The sequence below is a fragment of the Garra rufa genome, chromosome 5 (assembly GCF_049309525.1).
Source record: "Garra rufa chromosome 5, GarRuf1.0, whole genome shotgun sequence".
Taxonomy (NCBI): Eukaryota; Metazoa; Chordata; class Actinopteri; order Cypriniformes; family Cyprinidae; genus Garra; species Garra rufa.
This window is the reverse complement of record NC_133365.1, coordinates 2,112,186-2,131,495: the sequence shown is the minus strand read 5'-3', so window position 1 is coordinate 2,131,495 and position 19,310 is coordinate 2,112,186. Positions and strand designations below refer to the sequence as shown.

The 19,310-nt window shown below is 38.3% G+C and overlaps 1 protein-coding gene across 2 annotated transcripts; it reads left to right on the top strand.

Moving 5' to 3' along the window:
* The first annotated feature begins 2,768 nt into the window (after positions 1–2,768).
* Positions 2,769–16,336, top strand: rwdd2b (RWD domain containing 2B). Of its 2 annotated transcripts, XM_073839654.1 has the most exons (5): positions 2,769–4,623; positions 4,707–4,774; positions 5,568–5,933; positions 9,432–9,668; positions 15,739–16,336. In XM_073839654.1, the coding sequence occupies exons 1-5, from the start codon at positions 4,429–4,431 to the stop codon at positions 15,743–15,745; spliced, it is 873 nt and encodes a 290-aa protein (XP_073695755.1). In that variant the 5' UTR covers positions 2,769–4,428; the 3' UTR covers positions 15,746–16,336. The 2 variants fall into 2 exon arrangements, with proteins under 2 accessions (XP_073695755.1, XP_073695756.1); XM_073839655.1 differs by having other exon boundaries at positions 9,432–16,336.
* The last annotated feature ends 2,974 nt before the right edge of the window (positions 16,337–19,310 follow it).

Below are 19,310 nucleotides of genomic sequence, written 5' to 3'. Positions count from 1 at the left end.
GGATATCAATAATGTTTTATCAAAACACTGGCACATTGTAGAAAGTGATCCCAGTCTCAAGAAATGTTTCGATAAACCACCTCGTTTAGTATATAAAAAAACCACCTAACCTTCGAAATATTTAAGTCAGAGCAGATTTGAAACCTGAACCTCACTTCTTGAATAAAATATCTTATGGGAATTACAGATGTGGTAATTGTCAACAGTGTAATTTCACATATAAGACATCAACTTTTACTCATCCTCACACGGCAAAACATTTTAAAATTCGAGGCACTATTTTGCGTAAAACGGCCAATGTTATTTATATGTTGTGTTGCCCTTGTGGCTTGTGTTACTTTGGTAAGACTAGCAGACCTTTGAAAAAAACACATTTCTGAACACCGATGTGCAATTAGACATCACGATCCAAAAAGTCCAGTTGCACAGCATTTTGTAGCCTTTAGACACTCAGTTTCATACATTCAGTACATAGGCATTGAGGCAGTTACGTATCCACGTCGCGGAGGTGATATTAATAAATTGCTTTTACAGCGTGAGACTTTTTGGATTTTTACATTAGACACGCTGTCCCCGAGAGGACTTAATGAAGATTTTGATATTCGTCGTCCATTTCTTTAAACTATTAATATCTCAATATATATGGCTGTGTGTGTTTCTTAATATATACTATATATTAAAGGTTTTGGTGTGACTAGTTGAATAAATTTGATATATACTTGCAGGTATTTAGTTAAGAAAAGTGTTTTGTGCAAGTGTGTACATTGAGAATAATATTTTTGTATTTTGCATAGTTTCACATGTTTTTGGGTGTAGATTTATTGTATTTGTTGATGTATTTGTCATTAACATGGTGTTTGGTCATGTGATTTTGATCACCTGGAGATATATAGAGTGGCCCATTAGTGTTTAATTTTTCTGATGAAGAGCCGGCGAGGAGCTCGAAACGTCACGTACGCTATGCGATAGGTTTTTTTTAATATTTTTTTTTTAAAATAAAACTTTTTTGATATTTTTGGAGCTTTGGTGTTGCCGCCTTTATAAAATTAAAAATTGCTGGTAGTTTTCTGTGAGGGGTAGGTTTAGCTGCAGTACTGGTGGTAGGGGCGATATAAAATACAGTTTGTATATTATAAAAACGTACCCATGTTCCAAAGAATCACCCATACTGTTGATTCTTTGTCTAAAGCATGATTCTGTGCATATCTATATGAGATGGATGTTATAAAGCCATTAAAACAAGCACATTTGGCATACTCTCATCCATTGTCAGTTAGACCTCACCCCACAAAAACCTTCACTGTTAGAAGTAATGGATAGGGAGGATGGTCTGGATAGTGATGGTTTGAATATTTTTTTTTACTTAAGATTATTAGTTTACAGATTAGGTTGTACTGATCCTACAGAAGTGTTAGCGTACACACGTACAGATGATGTAAAAAGAACATAACACCTTTTCAAAAGGATATAGAAAGTGTGATGGGAAATGGTCTTGGTGAATTCTTTAATTCTGTTTCAGCTTTCAGTTTTTTTGGGAATTGGCATGGTAAATACTTGCTTACAAAAGCATTTCAGCATTGGCATATGCAATCAAAACTGTGAAGTCTTCGTTTTCAACAATTAGCCTATAGATCAGGCAGAGCTGAACCGTTTAGGGGTTTGACATGGACACATGGTGTTTGGATGTCTTCTAACCATCAAACAAAGCATTAATAAACATATAAAAACATATCGGACACCAACTATATTGCGGTAGTAAACAGATAGGAGAGATTGGATAGGGCTCTGGTGTCTAGGCACCAATCCTGCCAAGGACAAACTCCTTATCCAGGCTGGATGTAGAAGGGCTGATAGGCACACTCTTTGCATTAACATATACCATACATCAAACAAAACGTGTTCTGTTGAGGTGTCAACACACACACACACACACACACACACACACACACACACACACACACACACACACACACACACACACACACACACACACACGTTGGGTTTACATGTTTTATGGGGACATTCCATAGGCGTAATGGTTTCTATACTGTACAAACCGTACTTTATATCGCCCTACACCTACCCTACACCTAAACCTAGCCCTCACAGGAGATTGTGCATACTTTTACTTCCTCAAAAAAACTCATTGTGCATGATTTATAAGCCTGTTTCCTCATGGGGACCTGAGAAATGTCCCCACAAGGTCAAAATCTACTGGTATTCCTATCCTTGTGGGGACATTTGGTCCCTTATAACGTGATGAATACCAGGTACACACACACACACACACACACACACACACACAATTACTCAGCCATTTTTCAAAACCAGGGGGACCCAAACCCTTTCCAGACTGAAGTGACCAAAACCCCCCTGGATGGGAAGGAGCCACCATAAAACACCAGGGGATGGGATGGATAGATAAAACATTGTAATTTCACTTATAAATCTAATTAAAGTCAAACCTAAATGGCTGTTCTTAGATCTTTTGATTTACACACCCACTGTCATGTCATGTCTAGGGATGCACCGATCCGGATCGGCCGATCCGCTTGCGCGTTTTGTCAATAAAGCCGGTTCTGTAATCAGCGGTAAATGCCGTCAGGTGCGTGATTTCACGTTGAGCCATATATACTACACACAGCCGTTGTTCACAGACAAGATGCGCAAATCCATGTTCATTATCAGTGTGAATGTGCGCAGCTCGTCGGTAAACAACGGCTGTGTGTAGTATATATGGCTCAACGTGAAATCACGCACCTGATGGCATTTACCGCTGATTACAGAACCGGCTTTACTGACAAAACGCGCAAGCAAGATCGGCCGATCCGGATCGGTGCATCCCTAGTCATGTCAGTCAGGGGTAACAGGACCCTGGTGACATGCCTGTCAGATTGACAGAGGCCCCATAAAACCCGTAAATCCTCCCATATATTTAACCCTACACATATTTGACATGTGACAACCTGTCCATCAATGCTGACAGGTACCATATATCTAGACATAAATCAGGCCATAAATCATAATTTAGAGACATAGTGTCTTATACAACTACTCAAATGGTATTGCGATACCATGCAATATTTCATTAATTCATAATTCAAATCTACGAAGTAAAGCAAATTTTCAGAAATACGTACATAATAATGAAAACAGATCAAATTGTCCTCAGAATCCTTTGTTAATGAGAATGAATAACTGGCTACTTAGAAAAACTCAAGAACAGTCATGAATCAACTAATTCAGTGTGCCACGTACTTCATCTCAGAATCAGAATTGATTAGTTCATCTCCCGAGTCTTTGGTTTTGAGTCATTCGTTCTTCTATCACATGCTTACCGGCTCAGTATCTGTCAACAAACATTACATATTATTAAATGTATGTTTTTATTACAGTATATGTTTTTTTTTTTTTTTTTCCTCATCAGATGGATAAAGTTTAAAGCCTCTTTATTACCATATTCAGTGTTAACCATCATGACAGAAATTCAAAAATGTATAAATTGTAAGAAATAAAAAAAAGCTACAATTTGAGAACAGAACCTAACTATAAACATGTTTGTAAAGAAGGTTGGGAATTATTAACTAATTTCTGTATCCAATACTGCTGTCACGTGACAAAAGAACAAACAAATCAAACCTGAAGTCTCGCTAGGTGAACTAATCATTTCTCCTTCTGGTACAAACTGCATAGCGTCTATGGGGCTGTCACAGGATGAACGAACAACTCAAAGCCGAAATCAAAGACTCGAGATGAACTAATTATTTCTGTTTCCTATAAAGAGCCAATAGGTTGTTGCACATGCGCGGTCAACACAAAATGAACAAATCATACTGAAGATTAGTTCAAATTGAACGAATCGTTCATGAACGACACATCACTAATGTTATCACTAAAGCTCTCTCTATTTTGTTGTAGATCATTAAACCTTTTTGCTGCCTCAGAAGACTGTCCAAAATCAGCTTCCTACTTGTGCAAATGCTGCCAGGGCATTTGTCAGCTGCCCAAGCTTTCAGACTCGGCCATAGTTTTCAGTCATGTAACTGGCACCAAGACCTTGAGGGCGAAACAAATAGCACAGGCCTGTCAATTTTCTTCCTGTTTCAAGCCACAAATGTTTAGACTACTTCTCAAGAAGAACAATAAAGATATGTAAACAAACTGCAAGTTTTGGGCACTTGTAAAATCTACATACAGCTTGGCGTGTGCTGAATTCGGACTTTTAATGTAGTTCATTAATACACAGGAAAAAGTATTGTTTTGCCCTCCAGGTGGGTGATCTTATAAGGCTATGATGTCACAAAATCTATGCATTATGCTTACATCCATTCTACCCACTAATTCTGTTTTTATTGTCTTGGCAGAAGTGTGTGAACTAGCATTCCACAAGCACACTGGATTTGAGTTTGATACACAAATATTGAGAATATGACTTGCTCAGAGGAAGCAGAGGCACAATTTGCAGAGATTGAGCTACTATTAAGTATGTTTCCGAGTGAAGAAGAGTTACAAGTGGATGAGCTTTCCCATGCAGAGCTCAGGGCGTATGTGGAGGGCTCAGCTCATACCCCTCCAAGCATCAGACCTCAATTAAACATCAAGCTGAAGTTGGAGAACCCTGCAGTAAGTATGTGAAGTACATTAAAATACGATAAACATATTTGTTCCTTAATTTTTTTGTCGATCCTTTTTTTTATTCCTGATAGGTGAACATTACATTGCAGTGCACTTACCCAACTGACTACCCAAAAGTGTTGCCAGATATTACTGTCAGGTATTTATATAATTTAATTTGAGTTTGCAATTAATGCTAATTGACTTCTTAGAAAAACTTCTTTTTATTTTTTATTATTCATTGACATACTTGAATAGTGCTAGGGTGTGACAATATATTAGCCACTATATATCACGGTACAAAATGTCATAATGTTAAAAATTGATCACCATGTATGATTTTAAGTGATTCAGCCACAAATGGTCAGTTGAGAGGCATTACCATTTCCACCTGCTCTTAACAGGCATTTCCTGTGACCACCCTCTTTGTTGTCACATCACTTTTGCAGGAGCAGGGACTGTGGAGCACAAGTACTTTTAAATGAACAAACCTGCAGAAATTCCGATTGAGCATAATGCAGAATATCAAATTATACATGCGCCTAAACGGTAAAATACGCACACGTGTCTGAATGTCATGATTAGTCATGCACAGCCTTTGACCGTACTTTCAGAAGCGAACAATATTTAAACCTTTTTAAATGTGTGTAATCAATGACTGAATATGTGTATAACATAATTTTGTATTAGCAAAGTCCTGAATATTTCTATTCTGGTGTTTCCATGTGCATGGGTGAGAAAGACCAAGCCCTAGACTATATTCAGGTTCACCCCTGACACTTTCTATGACAGTTTGATACCAGTCCTAATAGGTTCAAATGGAATAAAAAAAGTGCTACACATGATTTGATTTGATTTCCATTAGGGTCCAAGTTATCACAGACATTTTAGTTGGATTTTCAAGTTTGTTTTTATTAGCATGATTGATTGATTGATTTTCTTGTCATTTTCAGATGTTCAGTGCTCACTAGATCACAGCAGATGATGCTTCACTCCAACCTCATCACCTATCTTTCTGAAAACTGCAGTGGTGATGTGTGTATTCTTTCTGCTGTGCAGTGGATCAATGAAAATACACAAACATATATCACAAACAGTTTCCCTGTCAGCGATCCCAAGAAGGAAGATCTCTCGATGCCGTCAAAAGAGATTTTCACTAGACTCTGGATCTATAGCCATCACATCTACAATAAGATCAAGAGGAAGAACATTCTGGAATGGGCAAAGGAGCTGAACCTTTCTGGGTTTAGTATGCCGGGAAAGCCTGGGATTGTGTGTGTGGAGGGTCTACAGTCTGCTTGCAATGAGTTCTGGGCCAGGTATCTTCAAATTTTTAAACTGTTTTGTATCCACTTTTCGCTTGTGAAATGCCTTCAAAACCTTTACTCAGTGGGTCACAGTGACAAAGCTAAACATATGTATCACTGTGTAAACACAGTACCTCACCACGTCCATTTGGGCACATACCCCTTTAAGCCAAATGATTTATGAAAACTTCTGAAAGACAAAAATATTAATTTAACTGCTTTAGCATATAATTAAATATGTATTAAATGTCAAACATTGTAAATACAGCAATTAATTAAAAGATGAAACAAAAAACGTATGGGTAACACAAAATTGTCTTTAAATCATCTTCTTTAATCCGCTCCAGTGGCACATCCTCCCTCACCACCCTCGATGGCAGACCAGCACGAGGGTATACGGCTGTCCTGTCAGTGGAGCGTGCGGTGGTGATGCAATTGTGTCCCGGCTCCGCTTCCATTTGGCAGGGCAATCCGTTGCTCCCCTCCTGTAGGCTCTCGTCGGCTCTGATCGGCAGTGCCTATCTGGCTTGTTGAGAAGCTGGCTCCGCCTTACATGTTGCATTACTACAGGTTCACCAGGCCAAGGCACTAAAGGACCATGACCCAGAAGTTCTTAAGGAACTTCATATTGCCACAGAACTAGCGCTACGTGCGACGAAGGTGACCGTCCAGTCTCTGGGTCGTGCCACGACCCCCATGGTGGTCCAGGAGCACCAACTCTGGCTGTTTCTGGCCGACATGAGGGGAAAAGAGCAAGAGGCCCTGAGATGGGCGACCCAGAGATGGATGGAGCTGCACTTCGGGAGATGGTGAACGAAACATTCCCTCCCCTGGAGGAGGGCTGGGCAGAGATTCTTTTGTTTCTTTTTTCCTGGCACTGGCCACACGGTCAGTGGTGCCCAAAACCTCGACAAAAGAGCAGTTTCTTCTATTTCTGGGTCTCCAGAGAGGACGGGGGGTGTTGGATGGGCCAACCCCAGACCTCATTCACCCTCCCCTCATTGTAGAGCTGTAAAACGTACTACTCACGCACCATCTGCCCGAACGCACATAAACGTCTCACACACACAAGACACAGATGCTTCACTTCACTTCAGTTCAAGGCAGCAGATGCCCCTGTCTTGCGTGTATAATTGTGATCCTGGACCACAAAACCAGTCATTAGGGTCCATTTTTTTTTAAATTGAGATGTCTGAAAGATAAATAAATAATCTTTCCATTATTCTATCGTTTGTTAGGATAGCACAATATTTTGCAGAGATAAAACTATTTGAAAATCTGGAATCTGAGGGTGCAAAACAACATCTCTGGTTACGTATGTAACCATGGTTCCCTGAGAAAGTGAACGAGACACTGCGTCCTCTGGAGAACGGTGTCAGCGTCCGACATGTCACTACCGGTGCGACCATAGTATAAAAGGGCGCCGGTAAAACACAACATCCGCTTCTTTATCTGAAGCTTATGTCCAAAGCATGGCGACTAGACAAAATGTTTCATTCCCTTTCTCAAAACCATGGTTGCATACGTAACCTGAAACATTCCCTCTCGAGGGAACATCGAACTGCGTCCTCTAGGTGAGCACTAAGTACCAACTCCCTTAAGCTCAAGAAAATTGCTTTTAAGATGTTAGTGTTGGCTGTCAGTGACGTTATTCCCCTCGGTTAAAGGCCTGAGCTGTTACCCAAACCTTACCTGCAAGGGCTCACAAAGCTGGACCCGGGGTAGAGCTCAAGGCTTGGAATCAAGGAGACTCGTTCAGGGGGATACGGCTAAGTGCCTAGGGTAACCTATGCTTGCCTGTCATGCAGGGGCTACTGTCTGCTCTGCATGGGTCTGTTCCCTCAGGAACTGACTCACAGAACACGGGTAGCAGCATGCTGTTCACGGAAACATAGGTAGAGTGGGGCCTAAGGTAGCCGAGGCTTTAAACCAGCTCAGGGGACCTGGAAGCCAGGAGGTTCCGCAGGGACCTAGGCAGGCGAAGGCAGATACAAGGTGTATTGTTCCAGAGACAACAAATAAAGATATAAAGAATAGATGGTACTGGCGTCTTTATTCCATGTGGCACACAAAGCATTTCTCCTTTACAATCTCTTCCTCTAGGGAATGCACTTCATCTTATACACCACATTACTGCCACCTGCAGGCATAAATCAGCACTCATCACCATAGATACTCATTACATCTCATTACACAAGGTAGGTGAGCACAGCTATAACCGTAGTCAGTAGACCAGAGAGGGGAGTACTCGCTGAGGACCTACCCTGAAAATAGATAAAGCACAACAAACAAGTCCCAAATAATAGCAAATAGCTAAACATAAAGTACATGGATCGTACTCACCCACCGTGGTTCCCGAGCATTATTCTAGTAGGCCAGGTAAACCTTCATGTGAAGCTACCCAGACCACAGAAAGTGGACTATCTACTTACGACCCTAGCACGGGAGATAGCACTGTCTAGGCAGGGGCTCAGGGAGATCGCTACTTAAAAACCTTAGAAAGGGGAGCTATCACCGAGCTAACACATGGCTATCCTTAGATGGCTGACTCTAGGGGGGAGGGGCGAGTTAACATACAGCTAGCCTCAGATAGCTGCACTTAGGTAAGCCTGTCCCACCATAACCATGTCTAGTAATAGCAGATAATCCTTACAGCAACGTGCAGCATGTATTCAGTTCCCGCGGGAGCTAAACACATTCTGCCCATGAGCTAGGACTTAAGACACGGGTCACGCTGACGGTGTTCCCAATACCGCCCCCTAGAGGATGCAGTTTGATGTTCCCTCAAGAGGAAACAAAATATTAAGAATATTGCTTTTAAGATATAAAAGAAAAATCTATAATTTTGACCCATACAATGTATTTTTGGCTATTGCTGTAAATATACCCGTGCTACTTAATGGTGCCATAGAATGGAAAACTGTGTTTACCTTGGCATAGTTATAATAATAATGGTTCAGTACATGGACATGACATACCATGAGTCTCAAACACCACCATTTCCTCCTCCTTATATAATTCTGGTGTTTGCAAAAGACCACCGAAAAATAGGTCAATTCCAACATAACACTGACTATTACTCAATAGCCCCGATCGTTAATAGTTACACCCCCAACATTTGTATAGCCCAATCATCAGAAAAGTCATTACATCAGTAAAATAAGGCGAGCCACTAAAGGGACATGGTTAGCTTAATGCTAGCAGTAACCAGTACATAAGATTTCACTTACCACATAAACGGAGAGATGAGTGCACTGATGATGGCCAATGATTTACAGATCCTGAGCATCACTAAAGTCCTTCTTACGTTATACTACTTCGCTGCAGTATAACGTTACGCAGAGATTTTTTTTTTTTTTTTGGAAGGTCATGAAATGAAGCATCAACATTCGAGTTTGGACCAGTATCCAGTCCGCAGAGTTTAAGAGGATATGTGTGTGTGTGTGTATGTATGTGGGTGTGGGTGTGGGTGTTAGTGTGTATTTATTTTATTCATTTATTTATTTTCAGGGTGAAAGTTTTAACATGGAAGAAAATTATGATTCGTCACAGAGAGGATGTCCCTTTGGACAACACCTGGACCGAGGAGAGAACTGACACTCTCCGAAAGTTCACTGGCTTTCATGAAGCTATTTTTGACACTCACGGGACCAGAGGAAACCACATGGACCTTGGACATCTTTATCGGTTCCTTAGTGACAAAGGATGTTCTAATATATTTCAAATGTACTTTGGAATTGAGGGGAGGTAACAGTGTGCATTGTTTCTGTTTTTGCCTTAACTTTAGGCTTAAATATGACTAACCTTTTAAAGTTTCAACATTGTATAATAAAAGAAGTTAAATGGACAGAATGGACTAATCTCACAACAAATCATCAAAAGTGCACTTTTTTCAAACATTTCAGAATATTTTCAATTGTTTTAGTACTATACACAATTACAAAATATCCCTTTTACTACACAAAATAAGTGTTTTATCGATATAAATGTTTCCTTCACAGTAACTACCTTTCATAAAGCTCTTACTATCAACTTAGAAGAAAGCAAAACTGGACAAAACATCTAAAACCTCCCCTTGAGGATGTCCTTATTTGTAAAACCATGTGTTTTACTATTTTTGAACATACAGCAGGACAGGGAGAGTAACTGATCAGAGATTGGTCAGAGCTGTATCAGAAGAAGGGAGACAGATGGCGTCAAATACAGCTTTTTACATTATGCTATGTGATACTCTATATAGAAGCATTACTTTGGTAAATACTGCACATTACTATAACTCACCCTTTATCTAAAAAAGTTCAGCTAGAGTATAGATTCAGTCATATGGCACAGTGAGGACATTTACTGCATTAACAGTAAACTCTGTTCTAGCACAGAACCTTATAACCATGTCATACCTTCATCGCACCTTTTGATAAAACACTGAATGAATACATTTACAAACATTATGGATTTTATGTGAGATATGCAAGTTAGGTAATGTAAGTGAATTTTCTAACATGACCTAACATTGCCTGTATTACTGTAATTTTTTCAGGAACAATGGTGATTTGGAACATTTCTAAAACAACATTTTTGCCAATTCTTAGTAATTTACCATTAAAAACGTTTTTAGCCATTATAACTGTTATAGCACCACCTATAGCCTGATTTTCATACAAATTGGTATGCTTGTTTAGAATTATGTGCATGTGCTCACCTAATCCCATGAAATTTCGAGTTCCCTTCCGAAAGGGAACTCTACTCTGCGTCCTGGTTTCAGGACACTTTGGGAACTGCCTTCAGCGTGACCGGTTCTGAAGCAAGCTATAGAACAACTACAATGAACTTGACATTGGCCGGCGCCAGCCCATGACGTCATTAACAAGGCACCTAACAGTATAAAACGGGCGCCTGTGAATACATCAACCATCTTTTTGTCTTCAGAGTCTTTGTTCTAAGCGAGTAAGTACAAGCGGTGCCTAGAGAGAAACTATTTAGGAAGTGTGCGTCTCCGTGTCAGAGAAGTCTGACACCTGAGGACGCACACGAACTTTGTGTATTTTGTTTGGGTGAAGAGCATGCACGCTCTGTTCTTAAGGGAACAGAGTGCGTTCACTGTGAGAGTTTCTCCCTTAAAAACCTTAAAAAGCTCTCATTTGTCCCTTTTCTCGAGGGAATTGGGACATTCATCTGCCCCACGCAGCTCTGGTCCCGCGGCAGCCGAGGCTGCCCGGCGATTGAGATCGTGGGGATCACAGGTGGAGCTGGCCGACGAGTTTGAGAGAGGTGTTAATCTCTCACACTCTCTGGCCAGAGACGAAGACGAGCTGCTGGCGGAGGATGTGTTGTCTAGCAGCGAGTGCTCTTTTGGCTTCAACCCAGGGCGAGCAGGAAGTGGCTGATATGGACGAAGATGAGTCTGCTGAGTCTGTACAGCCTGCCTGCCCCGCGTATGTTGAGTTGATGTCTGTTATGTACCGGGAGGCGAAGGCGCGCTCAGTGGCCTTCAGGTCGTGTATACCTCGTCGGTCTATGCCCCCACCCGAACGCAAGGGAAAGCCCGCCCCGTCTCGGCTAGTGTGGCCACTCGAGGCCCTCCCCCTGGGAGGAGTCGGTCTCAGAGGAGACGTGATGCGCGTAATAGGAGAGGGGATCTAAGGGAAATGATCCAGCGCAGGCATGGCGGCAGGCCTGGAGCGGGTACCTAGGGTCTCCTCTCCTGTTTTTTTCCCTCACGTTTATTCGGCTGCCTGCCTACTTCCCCCTTGAAAGACTCTGGGGCTGGGACGATGATGAGATTGATAAACTCAGTCTGATAGCCCGGTACATGAAAATTAAAACTTTTATGTATATATGTATGTATTGTTTGTCTACCAGCTCCGCTTGGGTGAGACTTTTAGTATTGAGCTCCATATTGAGCTTTACTGTGCCTAAGTGTCGAGTATAGCCAGGTCTCCCCTCATTTGTGAGAAAGTAGTGTGCCGAGACCTCCACTCATAAGTAACTCCCGTATGGGGTTATGCGTTGTTAGGCTTCCTCTCATTCTGAAGAGTTATCCTTTGAAGCCTCGCTGTTTGAGCTCGGTATTATTTATACATGCGTATACATGTTTATACACCTACTGGGTGCGGCAGACTCCCCATTCCGTAGTAAGAGTCGTGCAGAGTACTTTGAGTGTAAAGCCGGTATGTTTGGGTTGAGATCTCCACCCCCTTTTTTAGTTTAAGCATCCCGGGGTTGAGTGTTGTAGGCTGTCTCTCATTCGAGTCAGTGCACTGAAGCCCATGCTCCCCAGGGCTCTGCTTCTTGTAGATTAGGAGAAAGGAAAGTTTAGTAAACCCCCTGTGAGTATTGCATTTTTAGCTTATATATTCAGGCCTCCTCTCACGAGAGTTGTTCTGTTGAGAATTCCCCTCTTCTAGAGGTTCACTTTTAGGCCAGTTTCTCTCAGTTCCATCTTGGGCAGTTCTAGTAGCTTGTAGGCTCCTTTGAGCCTCGCTAATTACCCTAAAGTGTGATGTAGCAGGTCTTCCCTTGGCGAGAGCCCTGTATTGGACCTCCAGAGTTTGTTGAACTCTGTGTACAGATCTGGCCATTTAAAATGCGCGCGGGAAGTAAAGTGGTCTCGCGTGACGCCGGTGTATTCTGAGGGATCTCAGATAATACATTGACACAGGAAAGACATGATCAGTAGGGGGCAGTCATGTAACGCACTGAACTGAAGCGGCAGCAAACATCGCTGCAAGCTGAAAGACTCGTTTGTACGGTGACCTGGAGGGGACACCTTCGGTTCACTTATGTTTGTCGTGGTCATATTATGTCGTTGCCACGAGATATGAATTTGTGGGAACATCATATTAACTCGTGGGAACGTCATATTATGTCGTGACCATGAGATCATTTTGTCGAGGTAACGACATCCTTATGTTTAATGCATAAACAAACCTGTGTGACCATAACCCAGGATTATCAGAGATAGGTTTATTAATATTTTATTTTGAGTTAAGAAATGATTATATTAATTGTTATAGAAATTAATGCAATATTAAGTTATTATATTAACAATAGGCAATGCTGTATATGCTAATGCTGTCTGTGCACGATGTAGACAGCATTCAAAAGTTTATCATGAATAAATATTACATAACATACTTCAAATTAAATAGCCATTTAAATAAACTAAATTAAATAAACATTTTATGCATCCCACAGTCTTATCCATTAATTGATCCTCTTTTTTCCTTAATAATTGTATTATTCGTTTATATTCGTTATTTTTTCCTTAATTTCGATCTCTTAACATTCTGAATCTAAATGATAAATGCTGACATGCCATTAAAGCTTTGATTATGCTATATGGCTGGGATTTTTACTGGAATGCATTTTATAGGTTGAATTTAACATACTTGCATGTTTTTATTTACAAATGAAACTACGTGAGTGATTCATTTCTCAGTAAAACAGCATTTATATAGTCTAGTCTATTAATTAGACGAAACAAAATAAAATATATGTTCAATTCAACCTTTAAACTACATTCCAGTAAAAATCAGTCATATAGCATATGTCAAGCATTTACAGTATCATTTACATGAACGTTAAGTGAAGAGAGCAAAATTAAGGAGGGAAAACGAATATAAACGGAAAAAAATATATACACAATAATAATAGGCTAATAATAATATTAGTAATAGTAATAATAATGATAATGATAATAATATTAATACAAATACGGAAAAAAGACTATCAGTTAATAGAAGGAATGTAGGCCTATTTTACTGTGTGACGATAAATTATTTCCAAATGAAACTACGTGAATAATTCACTCTTCAATGATTTGTCTATTAATTAGACTAAATAAAATACAATATATGTTAAATTTAACCTTTAAACTGCATTCCAGTAAAAACCCCAGTCATAGAACCTTAACAGTATCATTTACATTCAGAATGTTATGTAACGAGATCAAAATGAAGGAATAAAATAATGAATATAAACGAATAATACAAATATTACGGAAAAAAAGAAGGTCAGTTAATGGACAAGACTGTGGGATGCATAAAATGTTTCTTGCAGGGCTGTTTAATTTGAAGTACATGTAATATTTATTCATGATACACTTGTGAATGCTGTCTACATTGCGCACAGACAGCATTGGCACATACAGCATCGCCTATATAATTATTTAATATTGTATTAATTTCTATAACAATTAATATAATAATTTCTTAACTCAAAATAAAATATTAATAAACCTATCTCTGATAATCCTGGGTTACTATGGTCAGGCAGGTTTGTTTATGCATTAAACTCGTGGCCATGAGAAATGCATGTTGAGAAAAAATATATTTCACGAAAATAATATAAAGATTACAAAACAAAGAAAACAAATGGAATGAGGGATAAGCTTTAAAGTTCACGGAAAGGCAAATATTAAGCGACATCATTCATGTTTTCTTTATTCAGCAAATAGTTTACAGTTTTGAATTATGTTCAGCTTCTGTCGTTATGACCATAAATGACAGAGTTTTTTATTTATTTATTTATTTATTTATTTATTTATTTATTTATTATTATTATTATTTTTTTTAGTTAATTTAGAAAAATGTCCGAACACCGGTCTCAAAAGTAGAAGCGAAAGTCTTGTTTCCACCAGCGCGGCATTTTTTTCTTCACCGTAATTGATGGATGTCAAAAATATCAAAATAAGGAGAAGCCTAAAACAGGCCTGATGCCGGCCCGGGTCTGAACTATGAAGTGAAAATTGGCCCGAAGCTCAGCCCTAGGGGTGCATAAAAAGGGGGCCCGTCGGCCCGGGCTGATATGCTGCGCTTTTTGCAGGGCATTGTTTTAATGCTTACATCCGAATGTTTTTTTATTTCATGCCCCCCCTGAGTCAAATGTCGCCCGTGTATATATGTGTGTGTGCGCGTGTGTGTGTGTGTGTATATGTATATGTATATATATATATGTATATATATATATATATATATATATATATATATAAATACATTTCTTAAAATAATAACATCTGAACTTTGTACACAACAATACGGCAACGACTTTACAACAGGACACATTATTTTATTTTAATAATAAAAATTATATTATGAATAGTAAAATGAAATATTTTGTGTTAATAATAATATGAATTTTTTGTTGACCTAGGGACATCATTCCTTATATGTCATGAAATACAAGACAAACAGTAATCAATTACTGTATATTAATAATAATAATAATAATAATAATAATAATAATAAAACTACTACTATTAATAATAAAAAATTATATTATGAATAGTAAAATGAAATATTTTGTGTTAATAGTAATATAAATTTGTTGTTGTCCCAGGGACATCGTTCTTTATATCTCATGAAATATAACACAAACAGTAATCAATCACTGTATAATAATAATAATAATAATAATAATAATAAAAACGACTACTACTACTACTACTAATAATATTACTTATTTTGTGTTAATAATAATATAAAATTTGTTGTTGACCCAGGGACATCATTCCTTGTATCTCATGAAATATAACACAAACAGTAATCAGTCACCTGTATAATAATAATAATATAATAATATATAAATAATAATATTATTTTAATAATAATAATAATAATAAAAATAAAAACTACTACTAATAATAATATTACATATTTTGTGTTACTAATAATATAAAATTTGTTGTTGACCCAGGGACATCATTCCTTATATATTGTGCAAATATAAGACAAACAATAATCAATTACTGTAAATTCAATACTAATGAAACTAATTATAATACGTAATATATTGTATTAATTTATGTTTTTTTCTACAGAATGTGAACAAAAATGGAGGATTGTATTAAGAAAACGGTGTTGCTGGAGGAAAGTCAAAGAGGGGAAAAAAAAAATAATATTGCAGTTGATGTGCATGTCCTGCTATATTTCCTACTGTTTCCGGTCCGGGAACCCTTGTGATGGCAGTTACAAGACCTCAGGATGTATGGCTTACACATCATTTAAAGTTAAAGATGATTGGCTGAGCCACAAAGTTATTGTACAGTGCACCTGCAAAGATCACAATGGACACAATGCAACTTGTGAAAAAAGGACACTTTCAAACAGTGTGTCATTATGCAAGACATTATAATAGAATGTATAATGTTATTTGAAATTAACTTGTTACATGTGAACATAATTGAGCATATGAGAAATTAAGTGAAAACAACAGTTTTTTTTTGTTTGTTTAGTGTATTATAATTTTATACATTGTTAAAAAAATAGGAAATCTGCAGTATTTTAATCCCATCTTTATTGTAATTAAGCAATGTGAACAATGAACATTCATCTAGAACATAACACGTCTTAACACCATATACACAACAGTGAAATGTTACTGTATACTGGAATCAATTAAATGCAACATTAATTGACTGAGATGTTTGTTGCATTTTTAATAATAATGATTTGTTATTGTGTTCACTGACTTAATGTTTCTCTACTTAAGCTGACTGATTAAAAATGAGATGACGACATCCAAAACTTGTGGTCCAAATGGGTCAGCAGACTAAAAGGTGATTCCTCTCCCAATTTTTCCCTCAGCAAGCACTGGAGAGTGCAGAGTGTATTCCTGTAAAAGTGGACAGATTTGTAAACAAGAAGCACATTTTAAAAACCAAATGTGGAAAGCAACTTACTTTGCAACCTCTGCCTCAGCACTGGGAACACTAGGTTGACATGTCGCTCAAGCATGGCTCCCAACTCCTGGGCTAAGTCTGTGGCCTCGCCTTCATTGAGGGCAGAGACGATGCTGATATTTGTCTTGGACTTTTTTATTCGTTGCTCTCTGAGCTCTTTGGGGAGATCGTCTTTACAAACCTTTAGATAAAGGCAATATGTTTCTGTTGAAATTAAGTTCTGATTTATTTAGTTTTATCACAATTTTGTAATGCTTCTTTAAAAACATAACCCCCCTTTCGAATGAGCAGGTTTGAATATTTTAGTCATTTCCATTCATACAAATGTTATCAACAAGCAATGTAAATTCTGTTATTATTAGGTCTTATCTCTTGATAATATTTAAATGATAGGAAAGTTCTACATTACTATCATTAAAAAAAACATTGTTTTTACTTATTTTTCAATAGCTGTAAGGAATGATGCCCCTAGGTCAACACAACACATTTTATATTATTATTACCACAATTAATTAGGGGCCAAGCACCGAAGGTGCGATAGCACCTATTGTATCCGTTGGCGTTATTATTAGGGGCCAAGCACTGAAGTTGCGTAGGCACCTATTGTATCCATTAGAATTAGGGGCCAAGCACCGAAGGTGCGTAGGCACCTATTGTATCTGTTAGCGTTCTTTTTCTTCCGCTCTGGAAGTCTATGGCAGCCCATAGAACCGCTTGCGGGAAAGCTGTGTAATTTGGCACACTGATAGAAGACAGTCTCAATATTAACCATAGCAAGTTTGGAGTCTCTAACTCAAACTCTCTAGGGCAACCACTTGTCCAAAGTTTTACTTTGTTTTTGCTGATAACTTTTGAACCGTAAGCCATACAATTCTAATTTTCTCTGAATCCTTGGGTCATGCCGAGTCGAATGAACACCATATTTCAAAAATCATAAGGTTTAGTTTTTTTTTCTATAATTAATTGTTTGTAAAACCTACTTTTTCTAACTCGTCCTAGACGGTTTGTCTGATCTTCACCAAAATTGGCTCAGATCATCTTCAGACCATGCTGGCAAAAAGTTATGGAATTCAAGTTGATTGGACAAACCGTTCTCGAATAACGCACTAATTAATTCTACGAAAAGCGCGCAAAAATGGATGTGAGGCCATATCTCCGCAACGCCTTGTAGTATTGAAACCAAACTTGGTGTGTGTTTTAACAAGCATGACCTGAGGCTACCTGCAGTGTTTCATCACAGCGCCACCTAGTGGTCAGGAGATATGAAAATTGGCTAATTTTGCTTATAACTTCTTAGTGATTTGGCCAAAAATCTCGAAACTCATCCCGTTAGATTCGGAGGAGCATGCCGAGTCGAACCATATCAAATTTTCCCATGTCAGCCATTTTGGGTGTCGGCCATTTTGAATTTAGCTTTAAAATGCTGTATCTTGAGAACGGATTAGCGTATCGTTTCGATATTAATTACAAAAATGTTCGGCACCATGCCCTGAATGTACATAAAAATTTTGGGGCCAGCGCCACCTTGTGGTCAAAAGTGATAACGAAATTTCGAAAAATGCTAATAACTTATGTGAAAAATGGTTAATTATAATGAAATTGATTTTGATAGATTCCTTTGGTCATACTGAGAACACCGATATCAATTTTTCCAATTTTGGCTGAACTTCCTGTCCGCCATTTTGATTCATGTTGAAAACCTACTTTTTTGAACTCCTCCTAGACCGTTAGTCAGATTTTCACCAAATTTGACTCGGATCATCTTCAGACCATGCTAACAAAATGTTATGGATTTCGTGTCGATATTTGAAACCGTTTTCATTTAACGCATCAACGAATTTGCTGGAAAGATGCCAAAGCGCATCTGTTCTTCTTTAGATGATGTCACCAATGGAACTTTGCAGAATGGTTCATATGCATGTTTGTTCTAAAAACATTTGTAAACCAAAAATGTAGATAAGTCTAAATTAAAAAAGCTTTTAATCCAAGTCTTCTGAAAAGACATCTGAAAAGAACATTTAATTTAGACTGTTACTCAAATAAACACACATTAAGAACATCAAAAATGGTGAATAGAAGTTCAAATGTGCTAGTTTGGTGCACAAAACCCAACAAGGTTCATTGTCATGTGTCAGACAAGTGACCTTGATCTCACGCATCGTTCATGTACATTTGAGCTTCCGTTTACCATATCTGTTGTGCTCTATATATGTGTGTAAGAACAGCAACCTTCTGAAGTGAATTCAACCGTCTGTGTGTTTGTTCTAAAATCTATTCTCTAAGCCAGTGATATGATATTTGCTGATACCTCAAAATGTGCCACAAAAGATTTACAATTTGATTTGATTTGATTCAGGAGCCCACAATCAATATATTAATGTTGTAATGTCTATTTTAGCAAAATACACTACCAGTCAAAAGTTTTTGAACAGCAAGATTTTTTATGTTTTTTAAAGAAGTCTCTTCTGCTCACCAAGCCTGCATTTATTTGATCCAAATTACAGCAAAAAAAGAAAGAAATATTTTTACTATTTAATAACAGTTTTCTATTTGAATATATTTAGGGCCCGAGCACTACAGTGCGAGGACCCTATTGGAATTGCTCCGTTTATTATTATTAGGGCCCGAGCCCAAAAGGGCGAAGGCCCTATTGTTCTTCTAAGGATTCTTATTTATTTTTTTTTTTTATTTTTTTTTTGTTAACCTTCCGG